The 18,768-nt window shown below is 50.0% G+C and overlaps 1 protein-coding gene and 1 pseudogene across 4 annotated transcripts in view; one reads left to right on the top strand and one right to left on the bottom strand.

Moving 5' to 3' along the window:
- IQSEC1 (IQ motif and Sec7 domain 1) overlaps positions 1-18,768 on the top strand; it is a 92,999-nt gene that overhangs the window by 23,545 nt on the left and 50,686 nt on the right. Inside the window, exon 1 of one of the 4 annotated variants that reach the window (XM_015593771.2) lies at positions 1,042-1,333. The exons of 1 other annotated variant lie outside the window; for it this stretch is intronic. In XM_015593771.2, the coding sequence (XP_015449257.1) occupies positions 1,269-1,333 (65 nt within the window). In that variant the 5' untranslated portion in view covers positions 1,042-1,268. Of the gene's footprint in view, positions 1-1,041; positions 1,334-18,768 lie in introns of those variants that run through there. 2 more of the 4 variants (XM_006917438.3, XM_025050678.1) reach the window with 2 other exon arrangements.
- Positions 10,247-10,365, bottom strand: LOC112484411 (annotated as a pseudogene).

Here is an 18,768-nt window from a genome sequence, read left to right as displayed (position 1 = left end):
TCCTACAGCTCCTGACTCCCACAGAACTTCCAGCTGCCTAGCTCTCCAGGATATGGACTTGCAGGGCAGTGCAGGACAGGTGGGGTGGCCCAAGACCGGTGGGATTTGATTGTATCTATGTATGTCTGCTTGATGTCTCCCAACCACATTTGTACATTCCACAAGTGTGGGTGCTGGGTACTGTGCCTGCTTTTATGAAGACCAAGGACAGATAATAACAAGTAAATATGCAAGTTGAGAACAGCAAGCCATGAATGCTTACAACAGGGAGAGCTGAACAGCCTGGGAGAGGAGAAAGTGAGGGAAAGCCTCTTAGTTAACCCAGTTAAGCTGAGCCTGTTTCCTCTTCTGAAAAATGGGGTCAGTAATAACTCCGTCTGTATCACAATGTTGTCTTGGGGACCAAATATCAGTAAAGAGCTCTAAAATATTAATTAATATTATTTTAAGCCTGCTATGGAGGTCTAAAAGTCGTCTCTGAGTGAGGGAAGAGCAAGGAGTTGGTCGGGCTTAGCGAGAAAGAAGCTGCTTTCGTTAGATCCTCACCAAAAAATCTTCAAAAATGTTCCCAGCCTTAGGATGGGAACTACTCCTTTTTCTGGGGCAGGAGCATCAGAGCCCCAGAATTACACCATCCGGGACAGCAAAGCCCTGGTCTTATAAACCGAGGCCAAAGCCGGCGGGGTTTTGTGTTTGTTGTGCTTGCTTGCATGTTGGGGAGGGAGATGTGGTTATTCGGGGTATCTCCGTTGGAGGAATGCGCGGTCCTCCCAGAAAAGGGCCTGGCTTGCTGAAACTGTGGAGGCTGTAACCTGATAATCCCTACCCTGCCCTCATCACCCGCCTAGTCGCGTGGCTCTGTTAGCCCCGCCCCCGTGTGCAGCCCCGCCCCTTTATTCCCCGCCCCCTGCGTTTTCTTTCGCGGCTCCTCCTCCGGCCCCGCCCATTAGCCCTGCCCCTTCCCGGGCCACATTCCTCAGGCCAGGCCTTGGGTTGCGGCCGGCTAGCGGCGGCCGCGGCGTAGGAAGGGGAGGAGGAGGAGAAGGAGAAGGGGTGGGTTGGGCTGGCTTGGGGCTCGGACTGGAGGCCGGAAGCGGCAGGAACTGTTAGGCACTGGTGGTCTTCAAGGTAGTCACGTGGTGGGTGGTCAGGTCTCCCGGCGGTCGGGTGTAGGCCCCGGGATCTGGCCGCCTGTGGCGGGAGTAGGCGGTACTCTGCTGGGCCTGGGTCCCGGGCGCCTGTCCCGGTCAGCTTCCGCGGCAGCCACCATGTGGTGCCTACACTGCAACTCGGAGCGGACTCAGTCGCTGCTGGAGCTGGAGCTTGACTGCGGGTAAGGGCCCCGGGCGGGGCCGAGGCCAGGGGCTGGACGCGAGGGCTTCACGCAGGCTGCCGAGGCAGGGCCCGGCGTGCCAGCGGCACCCCAGCCACTGCACATTTGCATGCAGTGTGTTGTGGGTTTGTGAGAGAGCCTGGCGCTGTTTTTCTGCGCGATGGTTTGTTAGAGACTGCTTGGGGTGTAAGTATGCCAGAGAGAGGCTGGGGAAAAAGGTGTGCGAGAGTGCTTGAGACTGTCAGGACAGGTGCCTGTGTGAAGAAGGTGACAGGATTGAGTGTGTCTATATTAGTGTGTGTCAACCAGACACCAGACCTGAGTCTGCCTGTGAGAAGATGCTGTCAGAATGGAAGAGTGTGTGTTCACACTTGCGAGTGATGTGTGTGGGTGAGTTTACGCGGCAGAAACTGATGGGAATTGGAATCAGGTGCAAGAGCAAGTGGTCTGGAGTTTGTGAGTGTGACCAGGAGGCCTCTGTGCTTGTGTCTGGGCCAGAGGTTGACAGAGAATCCTGCTTGAGGCCTGGTTATGGGAGACCCTAGGCTTCTGTGTGGGATTACATGTCTGCTCTGTTACGGCCAGTGTATGCGAGGCTGAGGTGTTGTGTGCAGGTAGTACAGGGGCTGTGTGCAGGTGGTCTAGGTATGCTTCCAGTGGGCTACTTGGGAGTGCACTGGGGTGCTTGAAGTTGAGGGAGGTTGAGTACTGTGTAGCTACTGCTGTGAGGGTGCTGCTGGTAGGGTTGGAGGTGTTTGTTTATGTACACAAGGTGTGGTCAGGAATGGAGTCTGAGGAGATGAGTGTATGTCTCAGAGACTAACCCTTTTCTGCTGTGGGCCTGTGGAGTGGCTGTCTGAACATCCAAGGGCCCATATTTATGGAGAGAGAGGGAGAGAGTGTATTTATGTGCTGGGAATATCGATTTCCCCACTCTCTTATAGCCAACACAGCCACCCCCTGAGCTGTCTGCAGAACCCTTGAAGGAGTAGGGCTGTGGGTCGGAGATTTGTTGACAAGCCAATTTGGCTTATGTCAGGCCCCTTGTGGGGAGGCCCACTTGCAGCCATTTGATTTTTGAGTTTAAAAATTCTGCAGCAGGTGTCTGGCAGTTGCACTGAGAACATGCATATGTTCCTGTCTGCTCCTTCCTTACCCCAGGAGACTGAAGCATCATATAGGGTTGTGGGGATGGGATTCCCAAGGACCCATTGCTCCTTGCATCTGGGGCAGAGGCCAAGAAAGCTGCAGCTGCAGGGCCAGCTGTCTGGAATCAGTGGAACAGTCTGAGAATGAGGGTCATGATATTCATATCCCACATGTGCTGCTGCCTTATGCAGCTGTCCCACCTGGTATTGTGTTTGCATTCTTGTCTTTGTGCTACTAGCATTCCTATGTTGCAGGAGAGAAAACTGAAGCTGACTGTTTCAGTCTCCTCAGCACCAACCCTCTGTGGTTTATTAAGAGTGCCTGCTGTGTATGGTTCCTCCTCTAGGCGCTGGGGACATAGTAGTTCACCCTTCAGCCTCAGAACAGGTGGGTCACATTTGCTCCCGAGTGCCTGGGATGTGGTTCCAAAGGAAGCCTGGCCTGCGAAGGCTCAGCCAGTAGAGCCAGGAGCATCTTGCACTGGCTGGCTTGCCCCCACCCAGAGTTCTTCTCCCCTCTCTAAACCCCGAAAGGATCCAGCATGCTTCAGGGACCTCAGAAGACCCCCCTGTCTGTAACAGTCCAAGACAAGCTCTCCCACCACAGCGTACCACCCTGCGATCACAGGTCTCTCTAACTGTGCTTTTGCAGCACCTGATGCTTTACGGTTTGAGCCTCCAGGCAGCCCAGATCTCTCCCTACCCTCCCTTTCTAAATAGGCACATTAAGGTAGGGAATCCAATGACATGAGCAGAATATTACAAGAGGAGCCTGGAGTAGAACCCAGATGTTCTGATACCGGGACTCTGAAGGGCCCCAGCCAGCCCTGCGGGGATTTTCAGGCTTTTGCTCAAGGAAGTCTGACTATGAAATAGATGTGCTAATATTTACACAGCTTCAGTTCAAAAACATGGACAGGACTGACATCTGCACAAACAGTGAGATGAATGGGTAAATAGGTGTTTCTGGAAGGGACTGAACAGGGCTCCTGGGGCTATGAGAGCTGTGTGTGTGTGTGTGTGTGTGTGTGTGTGTTTCAGTTCAAAAACATGGACAGGACTGACATCTGCACAAACAGTGAGATGAATGGGTAAATAGGTGTTTCTGGAAGGGACTGAACAGGGCTCCTGGGGCTATGAGAGCTGTGTGTGTGTGTGTGTGTGTGTGTGTGTGTGTGTGTGTACGTGTGTGTGTGTGTACGTGTGTACATGAATGTTATATGGCTGGACTCTGTGGAACATGGGATCATAGTTTGCCAGTGGAATATGAGTCCAAGGCAGCTGAGAGAGGCAAACAGATTTTGTTTCAAATATCAGCTTAGCTTTATGAGTTTATGCAAGTTACCGCACCCCTCTGAGCCTCAGTCTCCCACTCTGTGAAAGGGAATGAAAATACACTTCACAGAAGTGCCTGAGAATGTGGGTGTCTAATAGCCCTTACCCAGCTGGCCAACTCTAAGCCTCAAGTCAGATGCTGTGATCATCCAAGTCAGCAGGCTGTTCTTCCCACCACCACTGACTCGTTCTGATTTTCTTCTTTCTCTGTTGTAAATTTCCTTTGAATTACGATGATGCGTAGAATATCCGCCCACTAAGCACAGAGACAAGATGACAGCAGTTCTCATGGGCTTAGACCCAGCCAGAGGCCTGGGGAGAGTTTCACAGACGTGGCCCAGTTCTCCTGTGTAAGTGTGTGTATTTGTGTGGTGGGGGAGGATGCTCAGAGGCTGGTCAGTGTGATTTATCATTTGTCCTCAAAAGCAAATGGTAATGACTTTAGGGCCATTAAAGGTCTTGAATTAATTGGTTTGGCCTTACAGAATCTGGCTGCTCCCACTGCATGAGCTGCTGCTGAAAGAAAATTGATGGTGATTATGGTAGAAAACATGGCATGGTGACACCTGGACCTTGGACATTTTCCTTAGGTTTTCTGTGCCTTGGTTCCCCCATTTGTAATGGTGGTGCCAGTTACAGCTCAAGGAGTTGTGAGGATTGATGAGTTAATCCACATAAAATGCTTAAACAGCGGAGTAAACACTTGATAGATGGTGGCTTTTAGCTAGTGTTTCAGAGCTGAAAGGTTCAATTGTGCTGGAACTGGACCATATTACTTGTTCAGGGAAGGTGTATTGCTAGACAAGAATAGATGATCTCTCTTTTTGGCCATGGACCAGGCCAGGGTTAAAAGAGAGTGAGGCAGAGAGATGGCAGTGAGAAAAGTGGTGGAAGGGCCAGGGCTGTTTATGGTGTGAGGCAGTGGCTACTGGGGGTGAGACAGATTGCAGACTTGGTGAGAAGGTACTAAAACCCATAGGCTGTATGCGTTCTTATAGCCTGCTGTCCCCAGCTGTTCTCACTAATAATAGACAGTTAAGAGTATTTTGCCCATGGATTAGAAAAATTTAAACTCAGCTAGGTTGAAGATTTCTTAGGATGGGCAAATGGCCTGTACCATGGTAGTATCTGACATTTGGGTGGCCTTTGAATTTTACACATGCTTATTTTATTTGAACCTCCTAAGAATCCTGGGAAGTAGCTGGTATCATTCCCATTTTACAGATAAGGAAATCAAGGTAAGAAAAATGAAAATAATGTATTCAAACTTTGCAGAACATAGATTTAATCTTGTGGTTAATGTATATCTTTCCCCTTCCTGAAATTGTTGTGCAGTTTGGACTTTTTAGAGTGGAGGATGAGACAGAGACAGGAAGGGGTGGGAGAGTAGGGAGAAAGGAAACTGCAGGAACCCCATAGGGCCATTTGTGGATGGACACAGGGACATCACACTTTGCAGAGCAGACAGAGCACCCTTGGAAAGCTCTGTCTAGTGCCTTTGAATATCAAAAACATGTTTGCCAGCCCCATAAGGTTATCTGGGTATAAGAACTGTCCTCCCTATTCCCTGCTGATATCGGGATGACTGAACTGGAGATGATGGAAGAGAAAGGGCTAAAAGAATGCCGATTCAAAGTAGGTGCTCAGTAAATACCAGCCACTCTTGTGGTTCTTTCTAATTGGTATATCCACCACAGTTATTGTCCTTATTGCTGTCATATCCCTGTATAGATGCTGAAGTGCAGGATGCCAAGTGCAGTTAGTCCTGGGTAAGGGTTGGGGAAGAAATGTTTGGGGGAAGCAGCAGCTCTTCTTTCTGCTGTAAGTGGAGGGGAGGGGCAAGCATACAAATACAAATTCTCTGTTCCCTCTGGGGCCCTTGACCTTTTGCAGAGCCATAATTTACATGTACAGGGTTTGGGTTTTGTTTTAATTTGTTTTTCCACTTATTTAGTAAAAATGGCAAAACCGCTCAGGAAGATAATAGGCTTTGATATGAATTGCAAATTCTTAGCACTGTTTTGAACTTTTTCTTATGGAAAATTTAAAAAATACAGAAGTAGAGAGAATGGCATAATGACCCCCATGGGCAATTTTATTTCCTTGCCCCCAGATTATTTTGAAGTAAATACCAGACATTTTGTTGATTTTTACATCAAGGACCTGCTTCGTGGTCAGTCTTATTTCAGGCAGTGGAGGTGTCATGTTGCCTGGCCGGCCCGGCTGGGCCTTTGGGGCAGAGCCTTCCCTCAACAGCCCCTGGTTCTGCCGGCAGCCTAGGCCAGTTTCTCAGTCTGGAAGACCAAGTTATACCTGTCTCATTTGGAGAAATCTATGTGGGAGGCCCTGTGTCTAGAAGTGAGCAGGGGAAGCCAGGCCTATGAGTCCACTTCAGGCAGGGCTTTCCTGGGGAAGAGGTGCCCAAAGCACTTGCCTTCACGCCTTGGCTCCCCAGGCAGGACTGGGACTCTCTGCTGTGTCCCAACAGGTCCCTGCCTGCTGCCCCTGGGTTGCCTCTTGGCGAGTGATAGAGTCAGGAGGTGACACTTGCTTTAAACCGTGCCCCTCGGACATATTGGCCCCTCACTGTGCTTGGCCTCCTGTCAGCCTGACACACTGCCTCCAAGCGCTCTTCTCTCTGACTTAAGAGACTGGCCCTCTTGGGTGTTTTCCCACCACACTGCAGCATCTTCCCAGCCCGCTTGGCCAGCTCCTCTCCCTCCCCATACTGGTGTGTCAGCGCTGGGATTCTCGAGGCCTCTGGCAGGCCCTCTTCTTCTCGCCACATAGTCTTTTCCATCCTTTAGCTTCTAACCTGGCTCTTTATTACTTCTTGTTTCCCAACTCTGCTTCTCCATGTTTTCATCCATCTACTCAGGCTCTGCCCAGAATACTAGAGTCATCCTCACCCCTTCTTTCACCTTTACCCAATGCACCCCTTCATCACTCAATGCTGGGCCATCCCATGGTGCCTCATTTGGAAACTGGCACATAGTAGGTGCTCAAGAAATTGTAGTTGTTATCATTCTTATGAATATATTATTAATATCCCTAGTGGCTAACAGTTCTTAACACATAGAGGGCCCTCAACCAAGTTTAGTTAATAAACCAACAGTAAGCCTGAGTTGACTAGCCCTGGTCAGTTCACCCCTTGCTCTCTCAGGTGCGGATGCTGGTATTGCTGGTATTCCTGTTTCTGAGCTAAGGCTGCTCCTTGAGGCCCCTTCCCATGGTTGTCTGCTCACTGCCTGATAGCCCCACTTAGTCCCTGTGATACCTCTGCATTGTACGGAAGTAATAACAATCCTGTATTTCATTATTGATAGCAGCTACCTCAAGCACTTCCTGGGTGACAGGCCCCAAACTGAGGATTTGTATGTGTGTTTATGACTGTGAGATGGACAATACCCCCATTTTATGGCTGAGAAATTGAGGCTAGAGAGACCAAGTCACTTACCCAAGGTCACAGAGCTCCTGCATGCCAGATGCCAAACAGTTGCCAGGGAAGGGCTCTGTGTGCCAGTTGCAGGAGGTTGAGGGGGACAGTGTTCGCTACCCTGAGCCTTTTTTCTCTCTCCAGACTCTTTCTGTCCACCTGCTCTGAGTACCATATGCAGATGTGGGCCCGTCAGGTCAATACTGACGTGCTGTGGAGTCTTGTGGCTACTGCGCTATATAGGCCCAGATCTTGAGAGGAGAGGAGGAATTTGGTGGGTAGACAAGGCAGGTGGGTTTTCTCCTGCTTTGGGAGAAGCATGGTGAAGATTGGGGTGTGAAGCAGCTTGCTCCATCTGCCAGTGGACCAGTGCCTCAGTCAGCCTTTGCTCTCCTCACCATCTGTGTGAGTCATGTGGCCTTGGGTAAATTACATCACCTCTCTATGCCTCAGTTTCTCCATCTACAAAATGGGAAGATGATATAGCACCTACCTCAAAAGGTGGTTTTATACAACACCACGAATGAACTCTCATGTAAACTATAGACTCTGGGCGATGATGATTTGTCTGTGTAGGTTCACCAACTGTAACAGATGCAGCACTCCACTGCTCTGCTGGGGAGATCGGTGGGTGGGGATAGCTGTGCATGTGGGGAGGGCAGAGGCTATATGAGAACTCTGCACATACTGTTCATGTTTGTAGGGAGCCTAAAACTACTTTAAAAAATAAAAATCTATTTAAAAAAGTTATAAAACAATATGACTTAGGTCCATGTGAAGTGCCCAGAGCAGTGCCAGGAACAGCAGATATTATCTGTTGTTGTGTTGTTATTCTTTTCACCATCATCAATTCATTCATTCTATATGCTCTTTGACTACTGTGTTGGCACTGAGGACACAAACACATAGAACAAGCCTCTCTCGGGGTCATCTCACAGTGGGGCGGAGGAGTCTCATGGGCTATACTCCCTCTGCTGTGGGGCACCAAGTGTCCCAGGAAGAATAGCATGAGTGAACTGGCACAACAGCACATAGCTGCCAGCCTATAGACAGAACCACATGGATGGAGCTTTGGAGTGAGATAGGGTTGGCAAGACATTTAGCAGACTGGGAGATGGGTATCAGTTTGGACCATGACAAAAACTTTAAGCCAGAAAGAATTTGGATAGTTTGCATTTTAGAGTTTGCATTTCTGGCAGCTGAGGCTGGGCAAGTGTAAGGGGAAACCCCAAGGGCAGCTTGGTAATGGTGGCAATCTGAGATGGAACTGGAGAGCTAGGATTGAGAGGGCCACACTCCTGGCATTGGCTGAGAGGGTCGGCCAGAGGCAGGGAGGCCTGCAAGATGGGCATCTTTCTCCTTTCCACCCATACTCTTTTTTCTTTCCCAGAGGCAGGCTCCCTGGCCTGTACCTCACTTCCAGAACTCCTGGGGCATCCCTGGGGCCCAGTGCAGCCCTGTCTGCTGGAGCCTTCCACAGAGAACTGCTTTATTTAAGTCCATTTTGCGTGTATGGAAATAACTAGAGGCCTATGTATTTAATTTGGCTTAGCCAGGAAGATTTTGGCTGTGTGTGTGCACGTTGAAAATCTTTCCAAGTGAGCCCAGGGGTTAGAAGCTCTGTTAATCTTTATGCAGTCAAAACCAACAAGAACTGTCCTGGCAGAGGGCAGGCTATAGGAAATGGCTAATAAAAAATACAGAATGGGTGGAAATTGATGCCAGCTACAGAGGAGACCATGGCGAGGGAAGCAGTTTTGTAAACTGTTACTGATGACCAGGTAAGTAAGCTATGGGTAGAATGAAGGGAAAGGGGCTTTTGAAAGTATAAAGTACTATACAGACACACCAGAGATGTTCTTGGTTTCCCGAGCAGGGAGTGCTTAATTTGGTGTTGGGCTGGGGAGCGCTTCTGATGCCCCTCTTTCTGGCCTTGGCAAGCCCAGCAAAGCCTCTAGGTTGAGCCCTTCTTCTCTGATCAATAGTGTGAAGCAGAAACAGCCCCATACATTTGCATAGGGATTTGCAGTTGGCAAAGTGTGTCCTTGCTTGGTTCCCACATTCCTATTGGGTAAGTGGGGCAGGAAGGATCCCCATTGCAAAGATGAGACACTGGAGGCCCAGAGAGCTGAGGTAACTTATCACAGGTCACTCAGCCCAGAAATGGGGAAACTGGACTCGACCTGGTCTGACCTCCACCCAGGGTTTCCCCACCCACCCCATGGACACATGTAGAGCCACAGGGGCATCGTTTTGGAGACAGGCAAAGGGTCTCCTGAAGGTGTGCAGAGCTTGAGTTCAAACCCCAGGATGTGACCTAAGATCCTAGTTTGGGAATAAACACTGGAGATCAGATGCCTTTTAAATTATATCTTGACTGTATGAAATTGTGGAAGGAGGATATGCATTGAAACTAGGTGACTATGCTGACTGTTTGATTGCAGACTGTGATCAGTGTGATGGCATTACTTTGATAGAGTCTTCTAAAAATCAAACAGAACACAACAGAGCAGAAGGTCTTGGCATTCCCACGAGCTGAGCAGAGCTATGGCAATTCTTGAGCCCTGTCCCTTGGGACTTGGTATTCTAAATCAGGTTTCTTGGAAATGACTGATCCCAGATCTGACTTCTGCTCTTTGAGTTGGGTCTTAAATTTTGTGGGATTTTTGCAAGCATCGTAAGCAAATACAGATGCCCTCGATAGGCAGGAAGGTGATGTAAAGAAGAGCAGGCAAGGTATGGTAAGGACTGTGGTGGTGGGAGAGCACCTGCTAACTGAAGAATGTGGCTGCTACCACACTGTCTGACTCTTATCAAGCAAGAATATGGACCCAGTGTGGCCAGAGCCTCTATTGCCCGCTCCAAAGAGAAGTCAGATTTTCTTTTTTATATTTTTTCTTTTTTCTTTTTTAGATGAGGCAACCCTTGGTTGACCTCACAGATTGCAAGGACCTTGTCAGTTTACAATCCCTTATTTTTATTTTTTATTTTTTATGCCTACAGCACCTGGTCTTCCTAGGTGGTCTCCCATCTAAGTACTAAAAAGGCCTGACCCTGCTTAGCTTCTGAGATTAGATGGGATCGGGCTTATTCAGGGTGGCATGGTCATAGACCAGATTTTCATATAAAGTCTCTAGATGATAAAATGTTGATGATTCATTCCAGTTTAAAAAAAAAAAATGGAAAAAAAATAACTGGGCCAGGGGCTACGATTCAGGACCTCTGTGTTGAGACCTATTGAGCGCCCTGCACAGAGGCCCTCTGTCTCCCAAAGAGCTCTGTGCCATTTAAAATGTCCATTTAAGGAGTAGCAGGGTGCTGGGCCTGGCTCTCCAGTGGCTCCATGCCTCCCAGCCAGCTGTCCCTGGGGTGCAACCCAGGATCCCAGATGGATGGGCCTAACCCTTGCCTCAGTCTTGGCCCAAATGGCCCAGGGAGAATAAAGGGCTTTTTCACAGCCTCTCTCTGGAAGGGCTGCCTATCCTGGGTTTGGCTGCAGGACTGGCATTAGAGGCCTGATTTTCCTCTTGAGTTAGGCCAGTCCCCTGGTTTGATGCTCTGGTCCCCAGGATGTTGGATGAGATCCTTGGGCAGGTTGGCGTCCTCTCTAGGACTGATAGTGATACCACTATGAGTGGTACCTTCTTAAGCAAAGGCCCTGGCTGGACTTGACTGCAGGATGTTTGCTCCCTACCCCTTCTTTACAGGTCTAGAGCCTCATGACTCCCTCTGCCAGCTGGCTTTGAGCCCAAGTAAAAGCACATTTGCCAGCCTGTGGGGCGAGTCTCTGCCCCTGCTTTTTGTCTGAGGCTGTGCCAGTGTCGGCCCAGCCCAGCTGGCTTCCCAGGATTTTGGGAGTTGGGCTCGGAGCAGAGGTGGGCCCAGGGGAGCTAAGCCAGGGCACACCTGAGGGGTAGGATTGCATGTGGCCCCTGTTTCTTTGTGACTCAAGGGGAATGGCGTTCTGGGTGAAGAATGCGTGTCTCCACTTCGGAGAAACTTAACGGTTTCTGTGTCTGTTTAGTATTTCCAAGGCCTAGGTATAGGGCAAAGGAGTGAATGTGGACACAGGTCCTGTCACAGCTGTGCCATGTGTCACTTGCATGACCTGGTTAAGTCCCTCTCCCTTCTAGGCCTCAGTGTTCCCTCTTGTAAATGGTAGAGGAATAGACCCTGCCATTGTCTTATGGGGAGTGAATGAGGTAGCCTAGGTGAAATGCCAGGGGAGGCCGGGATGAGGGTGATGCCACTCAAAGGTCTTAGAGGAAGAGAGTCATGTAATCCTCAGGGCCCCTGTCCTGGGAGAAGCTGAGGCATGTTGCCGAAGTTGGGTAGGGCCCACTCGGCACAGAGCTCTATGGCTTTAGGGCCTGATTATCCATTGGGCGCCATCATTCCCATCTCTGTATTTGTTGAATGAATGATTGATGCTATTTCCCAGGTTTGTATAGGTTCCTTAGTCACTGGTGCATCACTTATTCATTCTTTGTTCATTCATTCATTCATTCAACAAATACCCCTGTTGTGCCAAACCCTGTTCTCACACAGGGGACTCCTGAACCAGGGACAAGTTACAAGGGCAGCACCCCTCTGGCCTTGTGGAGCTTATGTACTCTAATGGTAAGAGATAAACTTATAAATCATAATGAATGACAAAAGGTAGTCAAATAATGAGACGTGCTATGAAGAAACCGAAGAGCTCCTTGTGATGGAGACAGGGGAGGTGTGGGGAGATGGTACTTGTAGATCCAGAGCACTCCTTTTCTTTCCTCCTGCCAGGGTGACCCCTTTCCCCACCTGTGCCATGCTCTGAATGCCTTGGTACACCCTGCACTGGTACTCACATGCCACAAAAGTCTTCCCTTAGCCTTACGCTGGGTGCCATGTTTACACACAGCTGAGACCCTCGGCCCTCTCTGATGGGAACCCCCAAAGTTGTAAATGGATAGAAGAGATCTGATTGTAGATTCTTGAGGCTGACCCCTGATCCTCCTTGTCTCTTGGAACCTGAATTCTAATCTCCAAAGCCACTCTAGTCCTCCAAGCTATTTTAATGACAGTGACTCAGAGTGGTGGGAATGCCCAGCCCTGCTCCACAGGCAGACAGACAGATGTTCTTTATGTTTGAGAGTAAGGCCTGGGCCGAGGAGACTAGAGCCACCACCTCCCCAGGGCCCGAAAGCCAACCTTGGCAAACATATTGTTAACAGGCTAGGGCAAGGGTCTGGCTGTGTGCACTGTGTGCACAGGACAGGGGGCTTTTCTTTCTTCCCTCTGGCCATGTGATTGATGAGAATGAGCCCTGTGTGAGGAAGAGCGCTGTCTTGGCCACTCCTGGAATGATTCCCGGCTAATTAGGCTCAGCTTCAGCTGTCTGCAGGGCTCCCCACCGGTTCCCTGACTCCACCATGATGCCACTAATTGGCAGCCTGGTCCCCACCATGCAGGTGGGAAAGTGAGGCTCACAGAAGTTAGGGTAGAACCCAGGTGTTGGAGTCCAGCCCAGACTCTCACTGTTGCTCACATCATTACTTTAGAGTGGTGAGTGCCTCACAGAGTTGTTTTGAGTCAGCTGCCATTGTCGTGCCCATTCCTATACCAGCTTGGTCATCCAGGAAAACTGCACTTTTCCTGATATGCTTGAGGGGCCTGAGAAGACCCCTCAGCTCCTAACTGCTGCCCTCATCCCCTCCTTTGGTCTGTTCGTCTCTCCAGCAGCAGCCGACAAACGGGAAATGCTGAATGTTGGTCAGTAAGCAAAGCTCTAAAAATAACCTCCCGCTTTGAGTTCATTGTTTGGAGTCCTGTATTTTACAGGTATATAAAAGCCACTTCTGAAGGTCTTGGGTACTGGGTAATTAGAGATAATGCTGCAGCCTGTGAGGTGGACTTGGGCAGGGCAGGCCTCAGGCTGGGAAGTCAGCAAGACCCTCTCTCCCAGAGGTGGTAGAACAGTCAGCCATCCAAAGGTCTGTGGGTTGCAGAGGCCAGGAGGCGTGGGGATGGAGACCAGGGCCAGAGGTAGGGGGTACGGGCCCACTCCCTGCAAATGGGCATAGTTGCACCCCTTTCCTCCCCCCACCCCCCGCCTCCCGCCACTTTCTCTTGGCTTACCCAGTTCAAACCTCAGGCTCCTGAAATTGGCCCTGCTTGAGCCTCAGCTTGTTGAGGAGAAGGGGTGCCAGGCCCCCTGGGGGCAGCCTACTGACCTCCCTTCCTGCCTCCCAGAGGAAAGCAAGACCCCCAGAGGAGGGACTCCCCTCTTGTTGTATCCACACCCACCAGGTTAACCTTAGCCCATGCCCAGCGCCCTTTTCTTCTCCCATGGCCTCCTCTTCTCCTGTCACCATTCAGAAGTGCCCAGGTCTCTTCCAGCTTTAAAACCACAAGCCTGGAAAACCCAGCTCTCTTCAGCTACCACTCCATCTCCACTTTCTTCACAGCCACAGTCCTCTAAATTTATCTTCAGCCCCCATGCTTCTGTCCCAGCTCCCTCTCTTACTCCACGCAGCTCAGCTTCTGTCCCAGCTCCTAGCCAACAGCTTTTGACTATGTCCCTGTTCTTAGCTTCCTCAACTTCTTGATAATGTCTGGCCTCCCCATACTGGCTTCCAGGACCTTAAGGACTCCTGTCCTTCTTCCTGCTCCTCCCGTAGCTGTCTTGCTGTTTAGGCATGCTGCTGTCCCTCAGATTGGTCCTCTTCTCTGTCCTGCTGGCACCGCCTAGCTTAGGGCCCATTGTTCTCCCAGAGTCACTGCCATGGCTCCCTCCATCCTTCTCTTGCTAATGTCTTGCACTCTGCAGTTGCCTTTCTAGAATCCTACTTCTGTCCTGTCCCACCCCAGTTACACCTTGGACCCTTCCTCAACCTCACCCTGATCATAGGGTCAAATGCAAACTCCTTTACGAGACTTAACAAGGTCCTAAAAATTCTGGTCTTACCTTCCTCCCATACATATTCCTGCCACACAACTTTTCTATCTCTGTACACACCATAGACTCCCATCTCTGTCTGCTCAGCCTTCACAAATGGCATGTCCTCAGCTGGAAGCACCCCTTACCTGCCACTTGGCTCCTTCTCCTTGGGTCCTGGCTGATTGCATGTGCCTTCCAGGAAACCCTCCTGTCTCTGGTGCTGGATCTCTGCTCACCATCCTATGGGACCTGATGCTTCCTCCATTACTGTTCCTAACACAAGCCATCATCATTATTTAACTGCATTCCCCAGTATCCCCACGAGGGTGGAGTCATGTCTGTGTGTTCATGGCCATGTCTCCAGTGCATGCCTGACACAAGTCTGTCACATAGTGGGATTCAGTAAATGTTCACAGAATGAAGAGACTGCCTGGGGAAGAGTGGAGTTGCAGTGAGGATCCTGGGAGAGTGCAAATCTTCCAGGGGATGGCTTGTTTTGTGTCTACATTATGGTCCCAGTGCAATCTGGCTGCCCCTGCCCATGGTTTGATGAAGAAGACTTTTTTAGGTACAGATAAATATCTCTAGAGAGATTAAAACCAGTGAGGTTTTTAAATCACCTTTCTTGTTTTAGAAAACAAAACTCTGTAGTAAGTTTTCTTGTTAGCTATATTTTAAGCCTAAATAAGGAAGCTGGGTTAGGCCAACCCACTCAGGCATTGGCCTGGGTACCAAGTTGTCCTATAGGGGCCCAGGAAGAGGCTGAGCTCTCTGGACACTTAGACAAGGCACTGGCTTGGCCTAGTGCTTACTCACCCTCATGATAGCCTTGTGAGCCAGGTGAATTGAGGACTATTTCTCTGGTGGGAAACTGAGGTCTAACCCCATGGGGGAACTCATACAAGACAAACAGCGAGTGGCAGAGCTATGGCTGGCAGGTCTGTGCTCTTTGCACTAGTGAAGCAGGCTGGGCCAGGCCTCAGGCTTCTCATGGGGCAGGCAGGTATCCACTACCAGGCAGGGAGCCGGCTGGGGGCCCAGAGAACTGTAGGTGACTGCCAGTCCACTCAACAATAGATGCCACATGGGAATGCATTCTCTTCTGATTTTTGTTTTCTAAGAAAAGCCAGAAATCTGGATTTTGAGTAAACATTCCTGGTACCTAGTTCTAATTTAAGAAAGAAAAAGAAAACAAGGCTACCACTTCTCTGTAGACCAAGCAGTGCCACGTGGCCTACACCCAGGCCCTCAGCCATGGGTGTAGGGCAGTGGAAGGTGAGAGGCTGGCAGAGAGAACTTAGGCAGTTCTTTCCTCCTCATGGGGCCTCATTTCCTCATTTGTCTGATGGAGGGAGGGGCTTGACAATTATGGGATTCCAGACAGGCCACATGTCACAATCGCTGGGGCTCTTTCAAAATACCATTCATGGATCTCAGCCACTGACTGGCCCTTTGAAGTCTCCCCAGGGAAGTCTAGGAATCAGCTGGTATGGGCGCCATGAGTATAGGCCCTCTGAGGCCTTCTGGTTCTGAGAGTTATCTCTGTTGTTACCACTAGTTCCTGGCCAGAGGGGTCTTTGTACCTTTCAAGCCCTAGAGTTGGGGACGGGGGTAGCAAAGCTTCCAGCTTTCCTTTTAAAAACCTGTTTCTAGATAATTCCAAGTCATGTTTGTGTGCATTTTCTGCATTGAAATGTTAACTTTGAGTATTTTGTATGTCTGTGGTTCCCTATCCTGCCATCCCCAACCAGAATCTGAAATGTCACTTGATGGCCTGGCTGTGACCTACATAAGTGGATTGTTTAAAAAAAAAAAAAGCTTCCCTGGCTTGATAGGATTAGTTCTATGTGTGTTTACTTTCTGTGTGCCAGATGCTATTCTGGAGCCCCAGCTCTCATGGGACAAATATCCTAGTGGAGAAACCACACAGTCACATTCCCACATATAGTGGTGTGGTGGTGGCATAACGCTATAGAGAGAAATGGAGCAGGGAAAGATAAAGGAGGGCTGGTGGATGGGGGTTTGGTTTTAGTTCAAGAAAAGGCTCACTGAAACTCACATGACCTTTGAGCAGAGAGCTGAAGATGAGGGAATGAGCCAGGTGGATGTCTGGGAGAAGAGACACCCGGCAAGAGAAACAGCATATACAAAGGTCCAGAGGTAGGAGTATGTCAGGAGTGTAGAGAGGAGGAATAACTAGGAGGTCATGGGGCTAGGGTGTGATGAGGCAGAGAAGATACCTGGTCAGAGCTGTATTTTAATCAGGATCCCAGCTTCTGAATGGAGGGTGAATAGTTGTCCTGAGAGAGGCCAGAAGAGCCCACTGGAGAGGCTTTGGCTTTAATGCAGGGGAATGGTTAAGGCAAGGCAGACCAGGCTGGTGGGAGGGGGTGGGGACAGGCCAAGTGGTCAGATACTGGCTCTATTTTAAAAGTGGAACAGTCTGATTTGCTAATAGATGGGAACTGGGTGTGAGAAAAAGAGAATTGCCAAGAGTGACTCTCAGATTATTGGCCTGAGCAGCTGGAAGGCTCAAGTTGCCAGAGATGGGATAGGCTGGTAGAATTGCTGGCCTAGGGAGTGCAAGAGCTCATTTTTGAGCCTTCATTAGAGATATCTACTAGTCATCAAAAGGGAAGTGCTTGGGCAATTGGATTTTGGGTTTATTTGATTCCTTTGTGATTACTGTATATCCTCATTAAAGCAAATTTGGAAACTGGGTAAAGCAGAAACCCTCCTGACTCCCCTTGACCTCTGCCAGGCCCTATATGGGTGCTTTCTAGATTGTCCAGAAAGCTCATTATCTCCCTCATTTTGGATACCGTACTCCAGGTTATCCAGCCAAAAGTCACATTGGATGTTTAGATGGATGTCACATTGAGCCTGTGCCTCACATATATTCAAGCCCTATATCTTTTCAGTTCCTGTGAAGGCTGCAGCCTTCCCTGCCCTTCTGGTCTAGGCCTTAACAGTGTCTGGAGTCTCTGAGTGCAGGGCTCAACATCTGTGCCCATGCATGTGCTGCCCCTCTGTCCACCCTCCCTGAACTTTTACTGTGCCCTGCAGGCTGGCCTATGCCCCTTCCTGCTCACTACTTTTCCTGAGGATCTTCTAGGTCATGTTCATCCTGACTTTGCCCACCAGGGGAAATGCCCAGCATTACCGGGCTTTGGTCTAGGAGGTCCCTAGCTCCTCCTTCCTAACAGTCACTGAGCTTGAGGTGTTCCTGAGGCTCCATAAGTCCCTTTGGTTGCAAGCTGGGCACGTGTCCTCTTCAAGAACCACTTATCAGCTATGGGCCAGGCTACAAGGCTTGAGACATCCTTGGAAACATTTCCTCCCTCAGACAAGGGAGGAAGATGTGAATGACCTGTATAGGAGCAGCCTCCCTGAGTCCCTTGGGGAAGCCATGTCTGTCCCCTTCTTGCTGGGTACACTAACTCTGTGTTCCTTTACACATTCCCCCTTCCTCTGAAGTCCACTCCTCTGTGTTCTTATACTCTGTGCCTTGGGGCCAGGCCAGCCCTTGCTGGCTGCCTTCAAGCTCGGGAACTTGTCACAGTGGAAAGCACTGGCAGAATGACATGCACTTGAATGCTGGCTCTGCTCTGAGCCCTGCAATCTTAGGAAAGCCACAAATTCTTTGAGTCTTTGTTTCTCATCTGCAAAATGGGGAGAGCAATGCCTTCTCGATGGGGTCATTGCAGGGATTAAATACATGGACTTAGCTTGTGCCAGGACTCCCACATGGCACAGTGTGTGTGACTGTGTGGTGAGCCACGCCAGTCCTTTAAAGGCTGGTTTTCCAGATGCTACTGGAGTTCTACACTACCCCAAGGCAGCCCCTTCTCCAGTAAGTGAACTGCTAAAAACATCCCTGAATCTCCCAGGTTGCCTGCATCTTGCTTCTGGACCTGTGGCCCTGCCTGATCCCTTTGCCCCAGGACAGCCTCTCAGAGACCTGGGGTGGTAGCTGGTCCTGAGGCTGCTCTTTTCCAGCTGATCCATACTTGCTCTTGCTCAAAGGACATGACCTCCAGTTCCTTCCCTCCTTCACCTCCTTCCCAAACCCTGCCCTGTCTATGTCCCTCCCCTAGGACCTGGAGCAGAGCAAGACCATCCCCTTCCTGTCCTGCTTGATAAACCTGGGTTAATGTGACCTAGGCAGCGGAGAATTGCAGAAAACCCCATGGAGGAGCTTACGAAGGCTGAGATTTAGCTGGCGCTACCCCACCCTGGACTCCCTTTCTAGAAATCAGAAACCCTGAAAGTAGAGCATGGGGAAGGCACAAGGCCTGGAGGCCTGGGGGTCATATGTATTTTGGGAAGCTGTTTTGCTCTAGCCTGTGAAGACTGCCAGTAGTCTGGAATGAGGCTCCTAGCATTTAACCACAGGAAGGCTTTCAGATCACTACTTCCTCCAGCATGGGGCCCAGCCCACTCTGACTTTACCATGTGATATAACCACGGCTGGCCACATGCAACTCAGGTTTATTTATCTCATGACCACTCACTAGCCCAAGACTCCCAGGCTCTAGACCCCAGCCCTGCCTCAGCATGTCAACTGCATGTTCTTCCTCTGGGTAGCTAGGTGTCAGGT

The sequence above is a fragment of the Pteropus alecto genome, unplaced genomic scaffold, assembly GCF_000325575.1.
Source record: "Pteropus alecto unplaced genomic scaffold, ASM32557v1 scaffold75, whole genome shotgun sequence".
NCBI lineage: Eukaryota > Metazoa > Chordata > Mammalia > Chiroptera > Pteropodidae > Pteropus > Pteropus alecto.
The sequence above is the reverse complement of the archived record's forward strand: the minus strand, read 5'-3'. Positions and strand labels throughout refer to the sequence as shown.